General features: G+C 45.0%; 1 protein-coding gene across 3 annotated transcripts in view; it reads right to left on the bottom strand.

Annotated features, from left to right (window-relative positions):
* Positions 1 to 2476: 2476 nt before the first annotated feature.
* TMEM255A (transmembrane protein 255A) overlaps positions 2477 to 20127 on the bottom strand; it is a 29409-nt gene continuing 11758 nt past the window's right edge. The window contains exons 4-9 of one of the 3 annotated variants that reach the window (XM_069811059.1): positions 16706 to 16795; positions 14736 to 14798; positions 13588 to 13676; positions 10747 to 10906; positions 8624 to 8767; positions 2477 to 5137 (exon numbers count right to left, since the gene is read on the bottom strand). In XM_069811059.1, coding sequence (XP_069667160.1) covers positions 4979 to 5137; positions 8624 to 8767; positions 10747 to 10906; positions 13588 to 13676; positions 14736 to 14798; positions 16706 to 16795 — 705 coding nt within the window. In that variant the 3' untranslated portion in view covers positions 2477 to 4978. Of the gene's footprint in view, positions 5138 to 8623; positions 8768 to 10746; positions 10910 to 13587; positions 13677 to 14735; positions 14799 to 16705; positions 16796 to 20127 lie in introns of all 3 variants that reach the window. The other 2 variants (XM_069811058.1, XM_069811060.1) reach the window with 2 other exon arrangements.

Genomic DNA, 20127 nt, shown 5'->3' with positions numbered 1-20127 from the left:
AAGTAAGCATCTTGATCCTATGACCTTCAGGGTTAAGGTTTTAGACATACAGTACTCTAGACAGAAAGACATTTAAATGGTGAATGGTTCAAATACAACTTGAGCTGTAAAAAAGGGTACCAGAAATCTGTATGAGTAATGATGGGAGAAAGAGGAGGATTTGTTTACCTTATGCATGTTACACTCAGCACTTCTGTTTTGTAGGCCAAGAACACAATGTACATGATTATTTCCAGATCATATTGCAGACCCTTTTGAATATATAGTGGGGTATGCTTTCAAATGTTACAGGTTGGATGTTACCTGAGGTGGCATTTCAGCAGTCGAACATAATCCTCACAAGACATAAGTATTGATTGTCTGTATTAGCAGAGGTAGCTCTGACATAGCTGGCTGTGTGCTATATTGAGACTTCCTGAACTTTTCGACAAGAAAAATACAATGTTATTTTTGTTACTGACATGACACATCTGGAATTAAGCATATGTTGCAAAGTGTACCTTCAGTAATGAACATAATGGCTATCAATATTTGCTGCTGATGTATTTAAAACCTTAAATTAAACTGTGCCTACTAAAGGTCTCTTTTTGGAGGAAAACTGGAAAATTAGGGCTTTGTAACTATTTTTGCTAGAAGACTCGTGCTTGCATGTGTCTCAGGGTCTTCAGTTTTCCTTGGAAGTGATTTTTGATATCCAAAGTCCAGAGGTCATGTAAAGCATTTTTTTAATTTCACTTCCAGTATTTATTGGTTTGGAAACATGTTAAATCCATTCTTGTAAAACTTTTTATGGGGCCATGAGCTTTTATATTTAGATTTCTGGCTATTGCACTTATATTTGTTTTTTTGTTTGTTTTTGTAAACACTTAGCTTCCAGTTTAACTTAATGAAAAACCTTATGTAAATATTAAGAAATTGGCTTTGGGGTAATGGAAGAAAAAGATTGAATCTGAAAAAGCATTTATATAAAAACTAAAAATGTCAACAGAGTATGGTAGCAAACCTCACAGTCATTTATATGGATATAAAAACATTAACGGATCTGCTGCAAAATATGATAATGGTGGCTGTGTCCTCACTGTGTGGTTTCTTTGGGGATTCATACCATAGCATTCCAGTATGTGAATTAAACAAATATTGAGATAACAATTGACTGCTTATTTATTTTGTACTGTTAAGGCATGCAGCTAATAAAAAGATGCAGAAGCTGACGACTATATACATTGAGTTCTACAGCTATTGCCTAGGAACTGTTCCATGTGAAACATTTATCATTTTTGCCAGATCTGTAATGTATATAGTTGTACAGTCTTTCCTTAACATACTTTTTAAAGTTGTGTTCTACTTTTCATTAATCAATACTTGATATTAGTTCTTAGAGCTTTCTATGGCAAAAATAAAAAAGTTTAATTCTAAAGATGGATGTAGCATATTTCTTTTTAATGACAACTTCAACTTCTACAGTCTAACATGTTAGATGATTACCAACAGTTTGTAGCTTCCTTTTCCAGGTCTTTGGGAATAGCAGGGAACCCTGTGGGGTCAGGGAGGTGTTTTTATTTGGGGCTTAGGTTTTTTTGGTGTTTTTGTTTGTTTGTTTGTTGGGTTTTTTTTGTTTGTTTGTTTGGTTTTTTTTTGTTTGTTTGAGCATTTCCAAGAAAGCAAATTAGCTGAAAAACTCAACTGTGTATTATGACCTGAATGTTGTGATAGACGCTTACTCTCAGAATAGGCGGAGCTGCTGTGGAACAGTCTGTCCAACTACTACCCTTCCATCATTGCAAATGAGCTGGAAATCAAGAAAAACATACATAGTGACCCATGCAATGCATTTCAGCTAGCTTACGGCTAGGGCTCCTCTTACCAGGTTGCTGACTAGTTATGATTTGGAAGAGTTAGGTTGTTGGTGAACCATGGCTAACTTGGAGAAAATTAGTTACTTTATGTAGACTTCTTATTACAGGTAAGGAATGCAATTTAATAAGTAACATACCAAATGATGTTTTAGGTGCTTTTATCTCCTTGGCATAGGGCTTCCACCTACTTCTGCTAACATCAAAGAGCAGCTGACGTCATCAGGACAGAATTAGGCCCAAAGTAATACAGCAAACATGAAAGTAAGTAAAGGAGACACACTGCATTGGCTGGATTATTTGCCTCTGTGTTAAGCAAAAAATCAGCATTAATGACTTTACAGGGACTGAAGTCAGGGCACCCTGTTACATGGGTGGAACTGCAGAATTATGAAGTGTAGGGGCATCCGGAGCTTTTAAAACAACTTAAAAAAAGGTGTCTCTGGCTAATCCTGGTAGAAACACCAGTTTCCAATACAGCAAATGCAGTTTTTTGGGGTTCGTTTTTTGTGTTTGGGTTTTTTTTAAATGCATGATGCTATTATACTGGAATTCCTCAACTAACATTAAAGATGCTTGTAAAACAGGAAAGTTGCTAAAATGTAAAATGCAATTTATAAATGTTTACAAAAGTCACACAATTTTATTTAACTTTGGTAAAGTAATAAAAGGGTACATATGAGTCACAATCTTGACATTCTCATAAGAAATGATGAATATACAGTGCAGAATGTTGCATTTACATTAAACGCTTAGTTTTACTCAAGCAGAAGGAAATGGGTAATCAACAGAAAATCCCACCAGTTATTTTTTAAATGTGAAAATGGACTTGTCCTTTTATAGTGAATTTAAAGCAGCAATGTAATTTCTCTTAAATATTCCTTAGGAAAAAAAAGAGAATTTGGATATTTCCTAAGTTTAGTATTTGTCAGCTCAAAATGAATGACATAGTCATTTCCTAATTGTTTCTCTGCCACTAAGTTATGTACCCCTCATGAGTTTTAGTCCTGTCCTGTAGTGTCCCCTAGTCCTTCTAGCCCTATTTAGTTGACAGGCACAAATGGTTGAGTGTGTGTGTCAGAAGTGGAACAGGACTGTTAGCTTTTATTTCAAAGATGGAGCAGTAAAATATTTTCTGATACTAAATTAATGTGCCCTTCTGATTCTAGTTTCGTGGGGAGTTTTAGCAGGAGAAGTACTGTCTATTTTGAAATTACCCATAGTCTCTTTATCAAGATTTAATTCAGGAAAATGTAATATAAAATGGATGGCACCCTAGTATGTAAGTTTATTTCCACTTAATTTACATACACTACTGCTTTAAATCCCATGAGTTGTATTCCTTTCTCCAGCCATTTATTTTTCTTTGTTACTGGAGAAAAGTTATGCTTGCTTCTGGATAAACAGTGTCATCCTTCAGCTTATTAATATACTGAGTAGTATTTGACAGTGGAAATGATAAGGTTAACACATAGCCTAGCCTAAAGGCTTTGCAAATGCATAGGACTAAAACCAGCATTATAAAGTGTGGGTGTACTTCGAAACGTGAGATCAGAGACTTCAGTGTTTGTTTTCCATGTTGACAGTATTTCTTTTAATCTAAAAAAAATCAAACCAAAACAAAAACAAGTAGAGAGATGCCACAGTTTAAAATCCAACTGGATTCCCGCCCCCCCCCCCCAGCATGTATTCCACTTTTAGATTCTGAAAGCCAGATTTAGCTTTTAGGTACCTTTTCGTCTGCATCACTTGAAAGTAAAGGTAGACAATTGAGGATTAAGGTCAACAATCTGATGCCAAGGAAATTAAATCTTTAGGAAATAAGGAGTAAAACGTCAATACCTTATTTTTATCCCTGAAGTAAGCAGTTGAGAACGCTCAGGTTGAGCAGCTCAGATCTGAACTTTGTCATCTGAAATCACTTCCTGGAGTAGAACCACACTTTACAGGACAGTGTGTCACGTAACAAAGCTGACCTTCTCTTTTTATGCAGGATGCATGCAAAATCTGTTGGAATCTAGATCAATCAGCACAGTCATCGGCTGAAGACTAAATGAAAGTCACAATAATAATTGCAAATTCTTATCAGTTTCATCCTATATTACAAGGTGTTGAATTTTATCCATGTGAGACTTACATCTTGGAGAACTAGTAGTGGATATTCCTTATGTGCAGCCCATAATACAGTTACTAAAACAGTGCTTATTCAGGGTGCTGATTCAGTCCATTAAAAAAGTTTAAAGTACAAGCTTAAAAAAAAGTATCCCAACCAAACAGAAAGGAAGAAAAAAAATGTTTTCACTGCACTGTTTTAGTGACTTGTGGACAGTTTCTGATGCTCTTTATAGGAATACAAAGAAGATTTAGTCAGTGCAATCACCCAAACTGTTTGACTTCAGCATTACTTACACAGAATTCAGAGAGAGACAAGTCCATTTCACCTTCCACCTCAAGAAGCATCCTGAAATAAAAACAGCTTGCCTATTAAAGCTTTTCCCCTCAAAAAAGCAATATTCCGATTGTTTTGCTGGACATACATGAAAAATATCCTTTGACGTTTTCATTAATGCTAAAGTTTGAGACACTGTTGTGGTTCCCTCCAAGATTTTTCCAGTGCGTAGGCTGTAACCAACCAACAAGTGACACGAGCTAGGTTCTGCAGCCCCAAAGAATCCCAAGGCCAAACAAAACAAGCATCAAGTCGAGGTGTCTGCAAGCACCCTCACCTTAAAGAGACTGATACTATCCTGCAACTATCGATCTTGGCTACCCTTACTTCAGCTTGGCACAAGATGGAGTAAGGCAGACCAGAATCTACCATCTGTGTTGTATCGCTTTATTAAAAACCAAGGACTGCATGAACCTCGCAGTAAAACAAGGAGGCTGGAATTTAGGTCATGTGCTACTCACCGACACTGCAAAACATCAGCAGTATGTCCCCTTCCTCATACTCCGTTGTTAAACCTCTGAAATAAGTCTCGCAAGAAAGAACAGTCCAATCTAGTATTTGTATTTGCAATTATCTTCTGTACCTATCCTCCTGCTCCCTCCCACAGTAAAATATAAATACAAAATGTTCACAATTATTTCAATGGCAAATATTTTTTTCTTCTTTCCCACATTCTTTACGGTGTATAAGGTGGTGGCTTTTCAAAAGGTGGAAAATACGGTGGCGAGTAACGAGGCGGCGCATTAGACGACCACATATAGCTGGGAGACGGCGACACTGACTGGGGGTCATCGGAGAGGCCAGAAGGAGTGGAGGCTGGAAACATGCTGGAATGCTGCAGGGAGACAGCAAGAAGGCTGTAATGTAACCACTTCTTAATGTAAAGGAACCTGGGAAATTGATACTTCATTACCAAGTGGTGCAAGATTAGCATTTCAAGGTTCACTTCTGCCAGACATATGTACATACAAATAAGTACTGAAATAACTTGTTGCATTCAAGGTAAGCACAGCCTGTGAGTAACAGTTTTGCATAATGAGACTCCTTAGGCCTAAAACTGAAGAAGGCATTTAAAAAAAAAAACCAAACAACTCTCTCATCACTTCTGTGTACCTACTGCACAGAGGCCAGACAGCTGAAAACTGATGAGTCTCTCTCACATCTTGGGTTTTGCACATCAGCCAGTAGTAATAATTAACAGGCTGCAGATAATTTGTTTTTACACTACTTTTTCTCTTCATCACAAATAAAAAGCATCCAGAAACTAATGATAACAAAATAATTTATTCCTTCAGTAAGTAAAAAGCTTGAAAAAGTGGAGAAACAAAATTTGTGCATGCCTGAAGATTAATTTCTGCTCTCCAAAATACCTTCCTTATCAAAAATACCTTAGGTCTAAAGCCTGAAGTCATACAGCGCTGGCACTGTCAGAGACCTGCGCACAGGCTGCGTCCTGTCCAGAAACAGGCCAGACAAGTAGGCAATGAAATAACAGTCGCTTGCGTTCGCTCCTCTGGCCGCTAACACACCGTGGTTTTATCCCCGACGGTCACGCTGAGCCCCGCGCTGCCCACCCGCAGACCCAGCGGTGTTGGAGGGCGCTCGGCCGCACCGCCGGCACCACGCACCCCTGCGCCGTCCCTGGGCTGCGGGCACGGACTGCGAATCCCAGACGTGCCCGGCTTAAGGCCCCGGCAGAGACGGAAGCGCGAGGAGGATCGGCGCTGTGCTGCAAAAGGGGTGCGGGAGTGCGCGGCGAGGGTCCCGCGCCAGGGGCAGCGAGGCCGAGCCGTGCGCAGTGGGGACAACGTACGAGGTCGGAGGCGACCACGTAGTTTTACCTCGGTGGGTGGAGGGATGACGGACTCCGCAGTAATAGCCGGTTGTTTTCAAACAGCGCCTTTTTTCTGTCGCTCCCCTAACGCCAACCGGTGATGGTTTATTAAGCGGGTACACAGACCACGAAAGCCCAGCCTGCTCATCGAGGACCTCGCAGAAAGCCACACAAACCGTTCCCGTTTCGAACAACACAACAGCTCTTCCATCGCGCCCCAGTTCACCTAAAGCCCAACGGGCGGCAGCCCCCCGGACCGCAAGGACATTTGGAAGGGCACGGCCGCGGTGACACGGCGCCGGCGCTCGTTAGCAAACGCGGCCCTGGGTTTTCACGGTTAAAAAACGCCTGCGCCCGGCTGCCTCAGCCGCACGTCCTGGAGGAGAGCTGCTGTGGCTGCAAGCGAGCCTGGCTCGCACCGACTGCAGGCAGCAGCTGGGCTTTGTTAACGAAGCCGGCGGCTGGGAAGATGGCACTAATTCCGCTTTCGACGGGATGAAAGGCAGAGAAGGCCAACGCTCGCCCGCGTTCTCTCGTCAGAGCCAAACGTGGCTCAGGGCCTGCAGAAGTCAAAACGCTGCAGGACTGAGACTTTCTCACCCAATCGCCCCCAACCAAGCACACGGAGCGAGGAGTAAGATACCAGCACTACTTCTACCAGGGCCCTTTCCTCCTGCCCGGTTCCCGTCATGGCCGCCTGCAAAGGCCTGCTGCCTTCCTCACCGTGACCAGCTGGCTGGAGTGTCATTAGCCGTGGCACACGTGGTGGCCGCTGCAACACCCATCGACTTGTGCTCCCCCAAAAACCAGAGAGCTGGATCTACCGTTTTGGAGTTGTGTGTGAAAGCCAGGCTCTTGCAGGGCCACAGGCTTCCTTAGAAATTCTGGAATGTTGGGGTTTTTTTTTTTTTCCTGTGAAAGATGTGTGGGATGAGTGGGAGGCACTGACTCGGCAAATTCTTGCACCAGAGGGAGTGTAGCCTTCAAAAGGGATCTGAGAGGCAAGGCTGGGCTTGCTCCATGTGCTGTGGGATGGCAGGGGAGAAGGTGCCAGTGTGGTACAGACACTGCTCGGGTCAGAGTAGGGCTCAAGGCGAGAGTCTCCACAGCCAGAAGCCTCAGCTAATGCTTCATGCAGGACCTCAACTTCCCTGGAAAATAAGCAAGGCTCAGACTTGGAATTGCATCTGAGAGACTTGGCTATTTTAAATTTGGATTACCTCAATTTATTCCCAGCTTTTGTGCCGGCTCCTAAGCCGACACCTGTGCTCACAGCAGTGAGACAGAGAGAGACTTTCATCTCTCCGGCTGAGCTGTAAGCATTAGCAGAGCCCCAACAGTACTTCTAGTTGAAAAGCGGGGCAAATCCACCCATGCTGAGCTCTCTGCTGGTACTGTGGCTGCAGTATGGACAGACCCCGAGTTAAACAGCACTTAGCACCAGCCGAGCGGCTGAGAAGAGGACTTCGCAGCAGAGCTTGGTTTGGTATGCGCTGAGGTTGGCATTTTTGTAACCGTAAAGAGTTGCACAACACTAGTGACTGTTCCAGGTTGCATTACTCTCAAAAATGAGTCACAAATGTGTATAAGTAAGTCCTAGAAATTCTGATGTAAGTGTTCAAATACTTCTAGGAAGCCCTGACAGCAGTGTTGTCTAGTGGCACTAGCAGTAAAACAAGAAAAGTTTAGATTCATGTTATCTCTAATGCATGGCTCTGATGAGGGAGATGGTGGCTATCACAGAACACACATGTCCAAGACCTTAAGCTCTTGTTAATAAAAAAAGTCTCCATCCCTGATGGTTGCAAAGAAAACGTATCATGTATGAAGTTAACATCACCACTGTGGTAACATCCACCTGACAGAAGAGCTGAGGAGGAAATGTGCTCATCTGCTTCAACGAATCAAAGCTGATGTTGACAGCAAGGTTCACATGAAATCACCATTTCCAACAGCACAGCTCCATCACTCAGAAGAGGAAGGGATGCATTGCAGCAGCGGTGATGTTTGCAGGGACCATTCTTAGACCCACTTAAGCATGTGGAAAAAAACCACAACAGAATAGCTTTTCAGTCAGTATGTGTCTTCAGGAGCTCAAATAGCTTGTTTCCAAAAGCTCATCTGTTTCTCTCAGACATAGTAATTGGCCTAATAAAAAGTAGCAACTAAACACCTCGCTTTGCCTCTATGCTCAGTGCATTGCAGGTGCCAGAGGCAAGGCCTCTTTTTTAATGTGGCCTCTACCAGTGAACAACAGGGGAGGCAGGCAGTAGGTTCTGTTGCCTTTTCTTCAAGGACAGCTTTCAGGAAAACACTGCCTTAGAAAGAGAGAGCACTGCCAAGGACCAATGCCTAGTATGAAAGATTTGGTATTGTCTGCAGGAACAGGAAAATTAAACTGTGTGAATGACATGCCTCCAGAGTCCTGCAGACCAGCTGGATTTAACCTTGCCGCTAAACAAGAAAGCGTCCTGTAATGTTCCCTACCTGAAAGTCGTATGCGGAGTAGGGAGGCAGGTGAGGAGTGCTGTGGTAGTAGGTGTTGTAAGATGTCACCTGCGGCCTTGAGTAGTAGGACACCGAAGGGTGTGCATTTTCAACCGTACAGTTCAGCGTAGGGAGGGAAGGAGTCTGTTAAAACAACAAAAAAAAGAGATCTCAGGCTACTAACAAGGTCACAGAAAGCTGACAGCTGAATGAAAGCAGAAGTGATTTAAAGGAGTCCTGTGTTTCTTTAGAGCTCAACTTTGTTGAATTAGCAACTGGCAATCTGGTTCCCTCTTAGGCAGCAGGTAAGTCCAGAGGTCATTTCATTCCTCAGCCACCTATTGTTTCCCCTTAGATTCCACAGAAGAAGCTGGCAATAGCCCAGTGCATGCCAGTACTCAAACAAAACAACTGTTCAGGTTGCACCTTCACAAGTAGGAGAAAGAATCCTTTAATTTTGATTACTCTGTTTTTTAGGGCATTTTGAGATCAGCATATTTCAATTCCTCTTGTACTGCTGTTCACAGACACTTCTATACATCTTTATTTGCAGAGGTTTACAGGCTGTCTGGTGTGCATCAAATTTCAAAAGGCCGCGATGCACAGCTGGGAATGTGTCTCCTGTTTTGTTTGCGAAGACCTTGGTGAGACTGCAAAGAGTGCAGGAAAGTTCAGAGTTCTGAAATAAGGCACCCTCAGTACAGGGCCCAAGAATTGTTTGTAAGAAAAATGTATTGCCAGGCCAACAAATCCTCTTTTCTGGGTGCCTCAGTTTGAGTTATTCTGAATGAGACACAACAGACTGAAAAAAACCCCAAATTTATCTGTTGAAGGTTCAGTTCTCTCCACTGAATTGTCCCCTGCAGAACAAAACTGTGTGGAAGGTAACAGGCAGCCTGGTTAAGTGAGGGTATTTCAAAGCTCACGTTGTCAGAACAGCATTTTTTTTTTTCATTATCTGAAGTTTGCAATCTTTCACCTGGTTTTGGTCCCCAGTTCACCCTCTCAGATTCTGCACCATGAAGAAACTAGATGGAGAGTTTCAGCCTAACACGGCTGCTTAAACAGTCTGTAAAGCTCAGAACCCCACTACTGCTATAAAATCATCATTCATGAGCAACCACCACACATTTCCTTGTAAAAAGTCAATGCTATGAAAAGGAATATCAGTTTTTAAGAAAGAGCTTAATTTTATTCATCCTGGTATTGCCAACACCTCTGAGAAATTCCCTTTTGAAATTACAGTCTCCCAATTCCGTTCATCTTTTCTAATTGTGATCAGGTGGTGACGCTGAATGTACTTAAGAAAAGATGTACTTGAGAAGCAATGTACCTAGGGCGTGATTTACTTAAGAAGACCACAAAGGTCTTGTGAAATAAGATATCCTTTGTATATACAAGGCATGCCTTGCTAACAACTGGGCCCCTGAAGGAGAACTAGAAGACTGATAAGAAGGGAACATCCTACCCCAGGAGGCGCGAAGAAGTTGAAAAACTGCTAATAGGCATGAAGTCAGCAAAAATCTTTGATAACTGGAGGAAAGGTAAAGGCGGCAGGGGGGGATCACGACCACTGACTCAATTCAAGACCAAGAGACTTACCCTCCTCCCCCCCTGCCTCTCCTTGAACATGTGCTGTAGAATAAAAGAACACTGTACCTTTAATTCGAAGCGGGGAAACTTTAGCCCAATAGAAACTGTGCGAGATAAGCGACTACCAGTAATAGTTTTGGGGAAAAACTTTGCAAGTTGAGTATGTATAACTGAACCATATAAAGTGCTTGCCCATTTAGGCATGAGGTGTGCTAGCTTTGTGGATTACCACCTAGCCCCCATCTTTGCGCAAACATGAACTGGAATAAAATACCTCTGCTCTGTGTGTATATTGGCGTTTCGCACACTGAGAAAACCACCCCACTTGTGGGATAACAACACCAGATCAGAAAAGTGAATCATTTCCACTTTCTCCTTACAGTTATTTCAAACCTTTCTTTCCAGCCTGACTGCAGTGATGCATAGATCATTTGCATTGAAATGCCAATAGCTGTTTTCATGATTATATTTAAAAGGCAATTTGCCTGATTTGTTTTGTTTAATGCACAGATAAATTGGTACCATCTTACCATGTCTTTGAAGCCTCCAAGTATTGCTGCTGTAATGATCCCTAGGAATAGTCCCACTATGTTCAGAATTGTTGCTGACCAAAGCAAGTGGTAAAGGTGGATGATGTCCTGGCAGCTGCTGACATCAATGTATTCATAGTAGCCTCCAGAAATCTCTACTCTGCTAGATTAGGAAAAAAAGCCAACAATAATGATAAAAAAATGCACCTCACATCATAAAACCTAAGCACTTCTGCTGGACAGTAAAATGCATTCTGCAATTTAATGATAGCCTTAACCTAACTACCAAGGGAGTGGAGATAAAGCCTGCTAGATCCCACGCTTCTGGCATCTGAGATCTCCCTGCACAACAATGGCAGAAGAGGGCTTGATCTGTTGTGAAACAAACAAGTCCTGCAAGGCCTGCACATACCCAAATGACCTTGAGCCTAAATCTGCCTCTTACTTCCATCACCCGAAATCTCCACAGATCCTGGAGGCTTCCCAAGGACAAACTGGTCTTGGAATTACCCGGAGAAGTCAGTCCGTGCCCCTCAGGGCAGCACTGGCTCCTCACCACCACAAGATGGGCACAGGACAGCGCAGCTGGGCTCGGCCAAAAAGCACGTCCAACTCAGCTGCTCTGCTCCAGCTGCCTGCGCTTTGTGGCTCTACAACGGCACGGGCTGGCAGGACCCCCGGGACCCTGGCAGAGAGAGGTCCTTCTGCTCACATTTTTAAGCTTTTCCACATGCAGAAAAGAGATGGAGAAAACTCGGCTGAATCCACTTCGGTCATTGTTTTGGAAAGGGAAAAGCGGTTCCCGCAACATGTGGGCTGGAGTCTTGCAGGCGGGATTCTTCAGTAATGACTTCTCTCTGACCATCGTTTGGGGGAACAGGCTGGCCTTCGGCGTAGCCTACCAGATGTCATGGGCTACAGCAAATTCCCCTTAAGAAAACATATTTATCGGGGACAAACAATACTAAGGGCTTACGAATTACTTACCTCCCAGCTCACACACGGGGTTAGGCTCAAACTGCACAAGGGCTTTGAGAAAATGGGGAAAAACAAGCTCATATTAAAGGCCAAGAAGCAGGAGATCCAGGCTCAGCTCCTCAGCAGACTCTGCAAGGCCTGCAGGAACCTGTCCCCTTTCACAAGAGCCGCCTCATTACTCAGTTTCTTCTTTTCCTTTTTTCCGTATCTTCTTGTAGCAGGCCACTGCAGCAGACATTGCAATGAGGCAGGGATTTCAAGCACAATCAAGGCAGAGCATAACCACAGGTTGTAAAAACCTGTATGTTAGCCTGCATGACCTCTGTATAACCTGAGCACATACCATGACTGCCTTTAACAATGGGACCTGTATGTACTGTTTGCAAGAGCTCGTTCCTATGGAGATGTGTGAGAATGTAAAGCTCTCAGAGAGCCTTGGTTTACCACCAAGAACATTTAGCATTGTATGGTATGTACTTATCAACGGGAAGGCGATTGTCTGCTGCGGACACAGCCAGGGTTCCCAGCATTCGGAGGAATGCAAGACTACTGTCATTTTTTCTATAATTTCCATCCTTAGTATGTGAGCTAACCAGCCTTGAGCGTCCATGGCTTTCTTACTGAGATCCCAAAGGAACCAGTACCTCCCTAGTGCAGAACACTTGTGTGGTACTAAGCAAGACTGAGATGATAACAACTGATATCTTATATCAGAGAGGGTAAAATGGGTCAGAGGCAGGACCCTGAACCAGCCTGACTGCTGGGGAAAAAAAAAAAAAAAAAAGAAAAACCATACAGAAAAGTTACAAATTTTTCTATTCCAGTCACTTCTCTGTGTATCGCTCTCTTCAGCTAGTAAAAAGGGATCACGTTCTGTAAACTGTCACATAAATGTGTGAGCTTCACTCCGTTGCAGTGGCTTCCACAGAAACAAAGTCCTATGGAGACCAGGGATTACCCTTCCCAGCATGTGGAACCACCCTCTCCCAACAGCAGCTTTTGATCTTCCTCCACCACAGTCAATGATTTAAGTGGGGGCCAGCCCAACTAAGTACTGTGAGAAATGCTAAGCCTGAAACAGCCCTAGGCAAGAGCCAGCACTAAAAAAAAAAAAAAAAAAAATCCATTTATTAATCACTTGCTGACACACATTAGGCAGTCCAAATGATATAAGCAGCACATGCTGTAAATTAAGTTGGCTTAGGCACAGTAGCCAGATCTAATGATGGTGTGATCACCACGCAGTAGCTCTCGATTGGTAACCACCCCTCTGACTCATCTTTGCACAGTGCTGGTACACCTTCCAACCTCTTGTGACCATGAAAGATATTCACTGGGCAGAGAGGAGACCGATTTACGAACACACAGGTGGCACTGGCCTGCGAACATTCCTCCCTGTTAGCAGAGTGGGGAATGGAACAGTGACAAGGTGAGGAAGAACAATGTCCCAGTTTTTACATCTTCAGGCTTTGAAAACAAAATAAAACCCAGCGAACAAGCAGTGCCAACAGAGAACGAAGGTGTTAGGACAAGCGACACTCAGGAGGGGAAAAACTGGGGAAGGCACCAAACATGGAAGTAATGGAAACTCTCACCTTCTTCATTTTTCCAGCTGGGCTGGCCCAGAGCATGCTCACCCGTAGCTGGAATGGCTTGAGTGTATTTCATACACCCCTTTACTTGGTTATCTTTTGCCTGGGATTCCCTGTGGCTAGCAACCATAGCTTAAGATCCCTTCCCACAACAGCTGTCATTAGCTGATACTTTGCTCCTGCCCTATCCTGGCCCTTCAGACACCTGCAAACCAGCATGACCACTGCTCACCCTTCCCACGGCCAGGAATGGTGTTTTTAGCTTACTCACTTTCCACAGTTATACAGGTCACAACAGAAGCAGGTGTTGGTTTTTATTTTCGGTGTGCAGGGTGCACGGCGCTGTGGGTGACAGATTGCCTGCGTGAATACAGAAAAAATACATAAAGCACATAAGGACATAATCACCAGACATGGTTTCTGCTGCTAGTTGGCCTGCTCTACGGGTAGATTTTGCACTGATCTCCAGATTAGCCTCAGGCAGACTTTTCTTTCCTTATCTTGCAGCACAGCTCTTACAAAGTACACAGTTATACTGGAATAAAGACGCACTAGACTAGAACAGACCAGCGTTTCCTTTAACCATGGGGAAGTCATAGATAAGCATGTGCCTGCATAGGAAGGGGGGTTGTGCAACTCTTACAAGCAGCCAAGACCTTGCTGAACTAACACTCCTCACCACACAGCAACTCAGGGCAAAGAGTTGTCAGTAGGGTGATAAAAACTGAGAGCAAGATTCCCATATTGGTGAATAACTGACTAAAGCGGTTAATTGTCTGCCTGTGGGTAGTAACACCCAAGCTCACACGGACGGTCCTTGGGCTGAAAAGCAAATGGATCCCACTACCCCACTGGGTAGTATTTACTTTGCACCTCAAGCAGGCATTTTAATTTGGAATATAGTGGTTATTCAAAACTACTTGGGAACTTGTGAGGAAACCTCGGAGAGACTCTCAGTGCACAGCAAAGGCAGCCAAAGATGTCCACACACACTATCGGTATGTGGCAGGAACATCCATTCCCAACAGGCTTCTCTTTGGAGAAGACAATAGACTGCAGAGGTGCAGAGGCTAGTATATGTTGCTTGTATCCACAGAAATTACTGCTGTCTGAACTCTTAACCTGCCACCCTGCTCCTGTAATGAATGCACAGCTGAAGATCTAGAGAAACGTGTCTTTTCCTACCCCCCATCCCCTCCTCTCAACCTGCTCCTTCACTAATGTGGCAGTACCAAGCATGGAGGAATTCACTCCTGGAGTCCTCCCGGCACCCCGCTCCGGCCCCAGGCCCAGCCTCCCACCCCCTCCTCGCTTCGCAGACCTCCGGGACACCAGAGCAGCAGCCTGGCAGCAGGTTCCTCCACCTGCACTGTGAAGCTGGTGCCTTCATGGACACAGCACAGCCAAACCTGCTCTTACCTCCGGTGGGGTCGTACTCTTGGAGTAGTACTGACATCGCCCCGCGTACAGCGGCCTCAGGTCCTGCCAACGAAAAAAGCACCAGGCTTAGCACCGCAGCAAAATCAAAATCAGCTAGCTGGTCTGGGGAAAGGGGCCAGGCTTTGGAGAGACCCTGCTCTCGCATCAGCACCTCAATACAGTGGCTGTTCTGCAGCATCCTCACCCGCAGCAGCCCCCCATAGCCCCTGGTGATGTTTAATCCTGGTCCTTAGAGGCATGTATTTGTTGCAGCTCGCATGGGAGGAGGAGCAGGCTTTTAAGTCGGGCTTGTTTGGGTGAGGGCAACCACCCTGACCTGAATGATTCATTCCTCATCCCCTCAGACACAACCCAGGCCTGCCTGATGGCGTTTCCAAGGATTCTTCATGCTGAATCATTACACTTTCTCATTTGTTGGCAAATTTGTCTTTCTGGGCTCTTGAGTGGCTTGTGGGAAAGCTCGGGAGGATTACCAGTGGCTCAGCCTAAAAACATGCATTAACGTCTCACTTTGGGGCAGCCTGGTCCCCAGGGCAAAACGTCAGGGAAAGCAATGCCGAATGCATATCCACACCAGCGAGCCCTTCCCAGGAGCAGCCGGACCTGCTCTCTGGGCATCTGGTTCAAAACTCGGGGTGGCAGGGCAGCGGCTACAGCAGGCGATAGGGGGAACGCTATGTGCTAGCATGGCAGGAGCACGTCTCCAGCAAGACAGTGACATCTTTGGACTGTTAGGGGGTGAAGCGAGGCCAAAAGCATGTCCGTTTATCAAGAGGCAGAAACCAGAGCCCTTGCTGTCCCAACTGCTCAGCTCTGGCTGCCTCAGACACGCAGACATCCCCAGGGCCAGACGGGAGGAGGTGCCAGCTCATGCCATCGCCCGACCATGAGGTCAGCACCTAAAAATCCCAGAGCGAGTCTGCGGGGCTCAGACCCACATGGCCAGGATCAGGAGTCGAAGGCGCTTCACCTTTTTATCAAAGCTAATGCTTTACATGCCCTCACGAGGGGGGTCAGAGATGGCCAAGACTTGCTGGTTGCATCCAGACAGACAGAGACCTATCATGCAGCTGAGCGGAGCTGCCCTTTGCTCTGTCAGCAAATCCTGCCATCCAGCCATCTTTCTACCATTGGAACACTCAGGGGCAGGAAAGGGGAGCTGGCTTTACAAGGAGAATAATGAGCCAGCTGACACGGGGAGTTTCCACTTCATGGGTAATTCTGACCTTCTGAAATTCCTTTCCATTCTGATCACAAATAAACCCCAAATCGATCTTTTTAATCCCATTTTGCAAAAAATTTTTAAAAAAGTCATCAAACTGCAGAGTTGCAGGACAAAAATCTGTTCGCAGTTATAAATTTCATTTAGAAAGTTGAAATGGAATTGTGTTTTTTCATTTCTATACCAATAACTGAAGATTTTGCACGTCCCACTGTACTAGCAATTGGTCATGACAGCAGTAGCTCGTATTTTTTAAGTCATCTAATGGAAACTGAGAACCTACTGCAAGTGCTTCCTGTTTATACTGTAACGCTTTAACGAGCTTCGTATCAAATTGCTTAATGCTACTACAACATCCAGTGGTTTAATCAGCAATAAGAACCACCTCCACTAACGTTAAAAATACAACAGATGTTACTGCTCATATATTGTCTCTTGGCAATAGCTATAATTCACATTACATCTTACAGTTTTGAGACTCAGTAAACACATAAAGCATACACAAAAAAACTAAAGCAAAGTTTTAAGATCTTAATGCTTGCTGCTAATTTCAAAATATTTTTGAAAAACTGATACATTTTTCTAAAGTTTATGATTTAAAACAGCATTCAGCACATGACATATATTTATAGGGTTTGATGTGGCCTGATATGGGATTACGGACACCATCACTTGTTTTCCTAGAGGAAAAGCATCACAGGACCTGTGTTTTCCTGGAAGCACTTACTATGTGTCTGGCAGCAAAGACACCGTCTACTATGGCACAGCAGAACGCAGCAATGACGCCAAAGCTGATGAAGACGATCGATGCAACCAGCTGAGAAAGGAAAACAAAGCAAAGTATCATCTGCCGCTCCACAACCAAGCATTTCGTGCCCTCTCCGCAAGGATACGTAAACCACAGTCAATAAGCCCTCAAGCAATCAATGACCCAAATGTTTGCCCAGGCTGCACAGACTGGTCTCATTGAAGGCAATGGGATGTGCGTCTCAAAGGAGAGCGTCCGCTCCTGCAAGGCGGCAGGAGTAGTAGCCTTGTGCCAGACTGCTTCTCTGGGGACTTGATATTGTAATGCAAGTTTTTCCGTGACTCCAAAGCGCTAAACTTAGGCTGAGGATATGCTTCCTCTTCTGGCTGCTGCTGTCCTTAACTCTTCCCTGGAGAGAAAGAAGTGGATTTCTTCTCTCCCCATCCTGGAGTGCTGTGGGGAGCTGCTCCTTGTGAACACTTCCCAGGCTGTAAGGACACAGGAGACTGCTGTATGGAAACCTCTCTGGTAGGACTACGCCTTTAGGAAACAACGCTTTCATGCAGGCATAAACACAAAGCCACGAGACTAGAAGACAGGTGACCAGCCCACGCCACCGGTGTTGTACACCCGCACGGCAGCCTGACTGGGCTCCTCAGTGCCGGGCTGTGGGGAACGCAGTCCACAGGTCCTCCTCCCACCTTGGAGCTGCAAGGAGAGAGACCTCTACCTTCAGCTCAAGGAAGAAAGTCAGACAGGTCTGATCCTCTTCCACTGGCCCCATCCTGCCCATTGTTAAAGTTAGGGTGAAAGCATTCAGAAGGTAAACCTGAAATACTCAAACCCCAACCCAGGTATGAGAAACAAAGTCTCTACTCCCGCTACGCCACTTTAAACACCACCTCTGCCAAAGTACCAGTGCTCAGCTGGGGGAACCACGCACGAGTGCTGACATGACCCGTCTCCTTGCTCCCGAGCAGCAGCTCAGCCACTGCCAGCAGGGTCCAGACCAGTTCATCACACACAGAGCTCCCAGTACCGACCCCAATCCCCCTCGCCAAAGCACATCGGTGATATCAACAGGGCTGCGCAGGAACGGCAAGCATGGCATTCAAACAGACAGGTTCACAAAGTCATAGCTTGGGGAGCAGCAGTATTTCCATTTAAAGAATTGAAAGCTTTATTGGGTTTTTCCCTAGTGGTTTTCCACTCCAGCGATCACAGCCTTCAAGTGTTGGTCGCTGGCAGCTGTTAAAAACTGCTTCCCCACAAGTACAAAGGTGACTCTGGTCATTGGGAGCTTTGAGCAATAGTAAAAAATCGCTAATAGCACAACACAAATGTAACAGCTTGGCCAACACTGACAGATATCTTGGGTCTCCTGGCATGGGGATGTTTGTTTTAAAGCTCCAGGTGCTAAGTTTGCTTGAAAACCTCGGTTCCTGCCACTGCACCAAGATCCAGTTCTCGGAAAGACAAGCCAAACCCCTTGACAAACACAAGCCAGAAGGATCCTATTTTTAAAGTATGTCAGGATTTTTAGGTTAATCACACTGTTTTTACCTAAACCTCCTTCAGTGAAAACAGACCTTCCTCCAGCAACATCCACATGCAGACCAGGTCAGCTTGAGCAAGGACTGGAGAGGCAGGAGGGCTCACCTGGGACAGCCGAAATGGTCCCTGTACAATTGCTTACTTCAGTTAGCTTCAAAATGAGAGAAAATAAAATGGTTTTCTAGATGAGGCAAGCATTCAAGATGTACACTGTCCTATTGCAAATAAAAACCGCAGCAGTAGGCAGAGCAGACTGTGAAATTAACCCAATGACCACAAATACAAACAAGTCACGGTCACTAGTAACAAGCTGTTACTGGAATATTAGATGCTGTGCCACGAAGTACTTGCAGATGGCAGCAGGTGACAAGTTTTCCAGGATCAGGTCCTATGCTGGGATCCTGTTTCTGTCAGCTGTAAACACCAGCATGTCCTCCCCACTCAGACCCATACCATCTCCACATCTGGATCACAACTTGCACTGTCCGTTACAGCAATCACACTGTTTCACTACACAACCAGTGAAACCACACAAGGGGAGAAAGCACGGCTTCTTACAGTCTTGGTGGAAGAAATGGGTTTTACGGCTTAGGTTATTTTGTAGCGAGTTTAGTTTTTCTCTGTAGTGTCCTTTGTTTCATACATACATGCAGGAGGATATTCTCCCTAAATAGCATGACCCTTGGAGATGGGAAGTGAGCCAAACACTAAATATATACAATTAGGGTATTTGTCGGTCACCCCGCTTGCAGATAGGAGCTGCTAATATAGTTATTTAAAATAATACAAGGTTAATGATGATACTTTCGTAACAGCCCTACTAGGATATAAGGAACTGGTGTTAGAAATTGATTTGTTCACTTTATTTACACAACAGTTTCTCTCAGCTGGAGAAAGAAAAGCCTGAAAACCAAACACTGAGAATTTATGATAAAGAAAATCAAACAGCAAATAAAACCATATAAATTCATTTAAAAAATCCCACGGTTTTCAACAAATCTTATGAATTGCCAATAAGATTCTTGATTTGGTGTTGACAATACTGTTACTGTAGCAAGCAGAAGTCCCTCTCAAGAGCTGTGTGATATCAGTGACTGGTCTTCACTCATCTAACTCCTGCCGAAGTCAGCCACACCGAGTAGCGTTTGGACACGAAAGGACAAACTGGGTTCAGATAGTGCAGGAACCACGAAGCAGAAGTGTCCCGGGCTGAGGTTCCCTTCAGGCCACGGTCCAGCAACACATGGGCTGTGAAGCTGTTGGTTATTACTTTTCCATGGCACGGACGACTGTCACGAAGGCACGTAAAATGCTGACTCCTCACTTGAAAACTGCTGAGCGGGCAGCTCGGGTGTAAGTCAGAGCTGCCTGCGGCGCTGGCAGGCGGGCGATGCTGGCAGGCTGGCGGGCAGTGCCGCCGGGCAGCTGGCCCTCCCCGGGGGCACGAAAGCTCTCCCTTACTTTGACAAGTGGGAAGCGCAGACCTGCGTCATGAAAGCCAATACGCTCGGGTGGGAAAAACAAGAGAGGTCTATTCCTGTCGGCAGGCTGGAGAGAAGTCAGGAGTGCTGCTTTCAGGGTAGCTCTCCCCGTCAGCCACCCTGGCGTGATCGACTCCTCGTGCTCCCCAGCCACCTTATGGGCAGAAACACACACAAGAACACGGCAGCAGAAGTTGCTTTTAGCTCTTCCTGCCATCACTGAGGAGCAACTGCGTAACAAGCAACACCAAGACTGACTTTTAGCGAACTAGGACGCTGGGGAAGTTCACAGAAGATAACAAAAAAAAAATCCTGCACTGCCAGTGGTATTATGGAAACAGGTAATGGACAAAGCTGCCACCGTAA

The sequence above is a fragment of the Haliaeetus albicilla genome, chromosome 23, assembly GCF_947461875.1.
Source record: "Haliaeetus albicilla chromosome 23, bHalAlb1.1, whole genome shotgun sequence".
Taxonomy (NCBI): domain Eukaryota; kingdom Metazoa; phylum Chordata; class Aves; order Accipitriformes; family Accipitridae; genus Haliaeetus; species Haliaeetus albicilla.
Note: the sequence above shows the minus strand (reverse complement) of the source record. Positions and strands in the feature narration are given on the sequence as shown.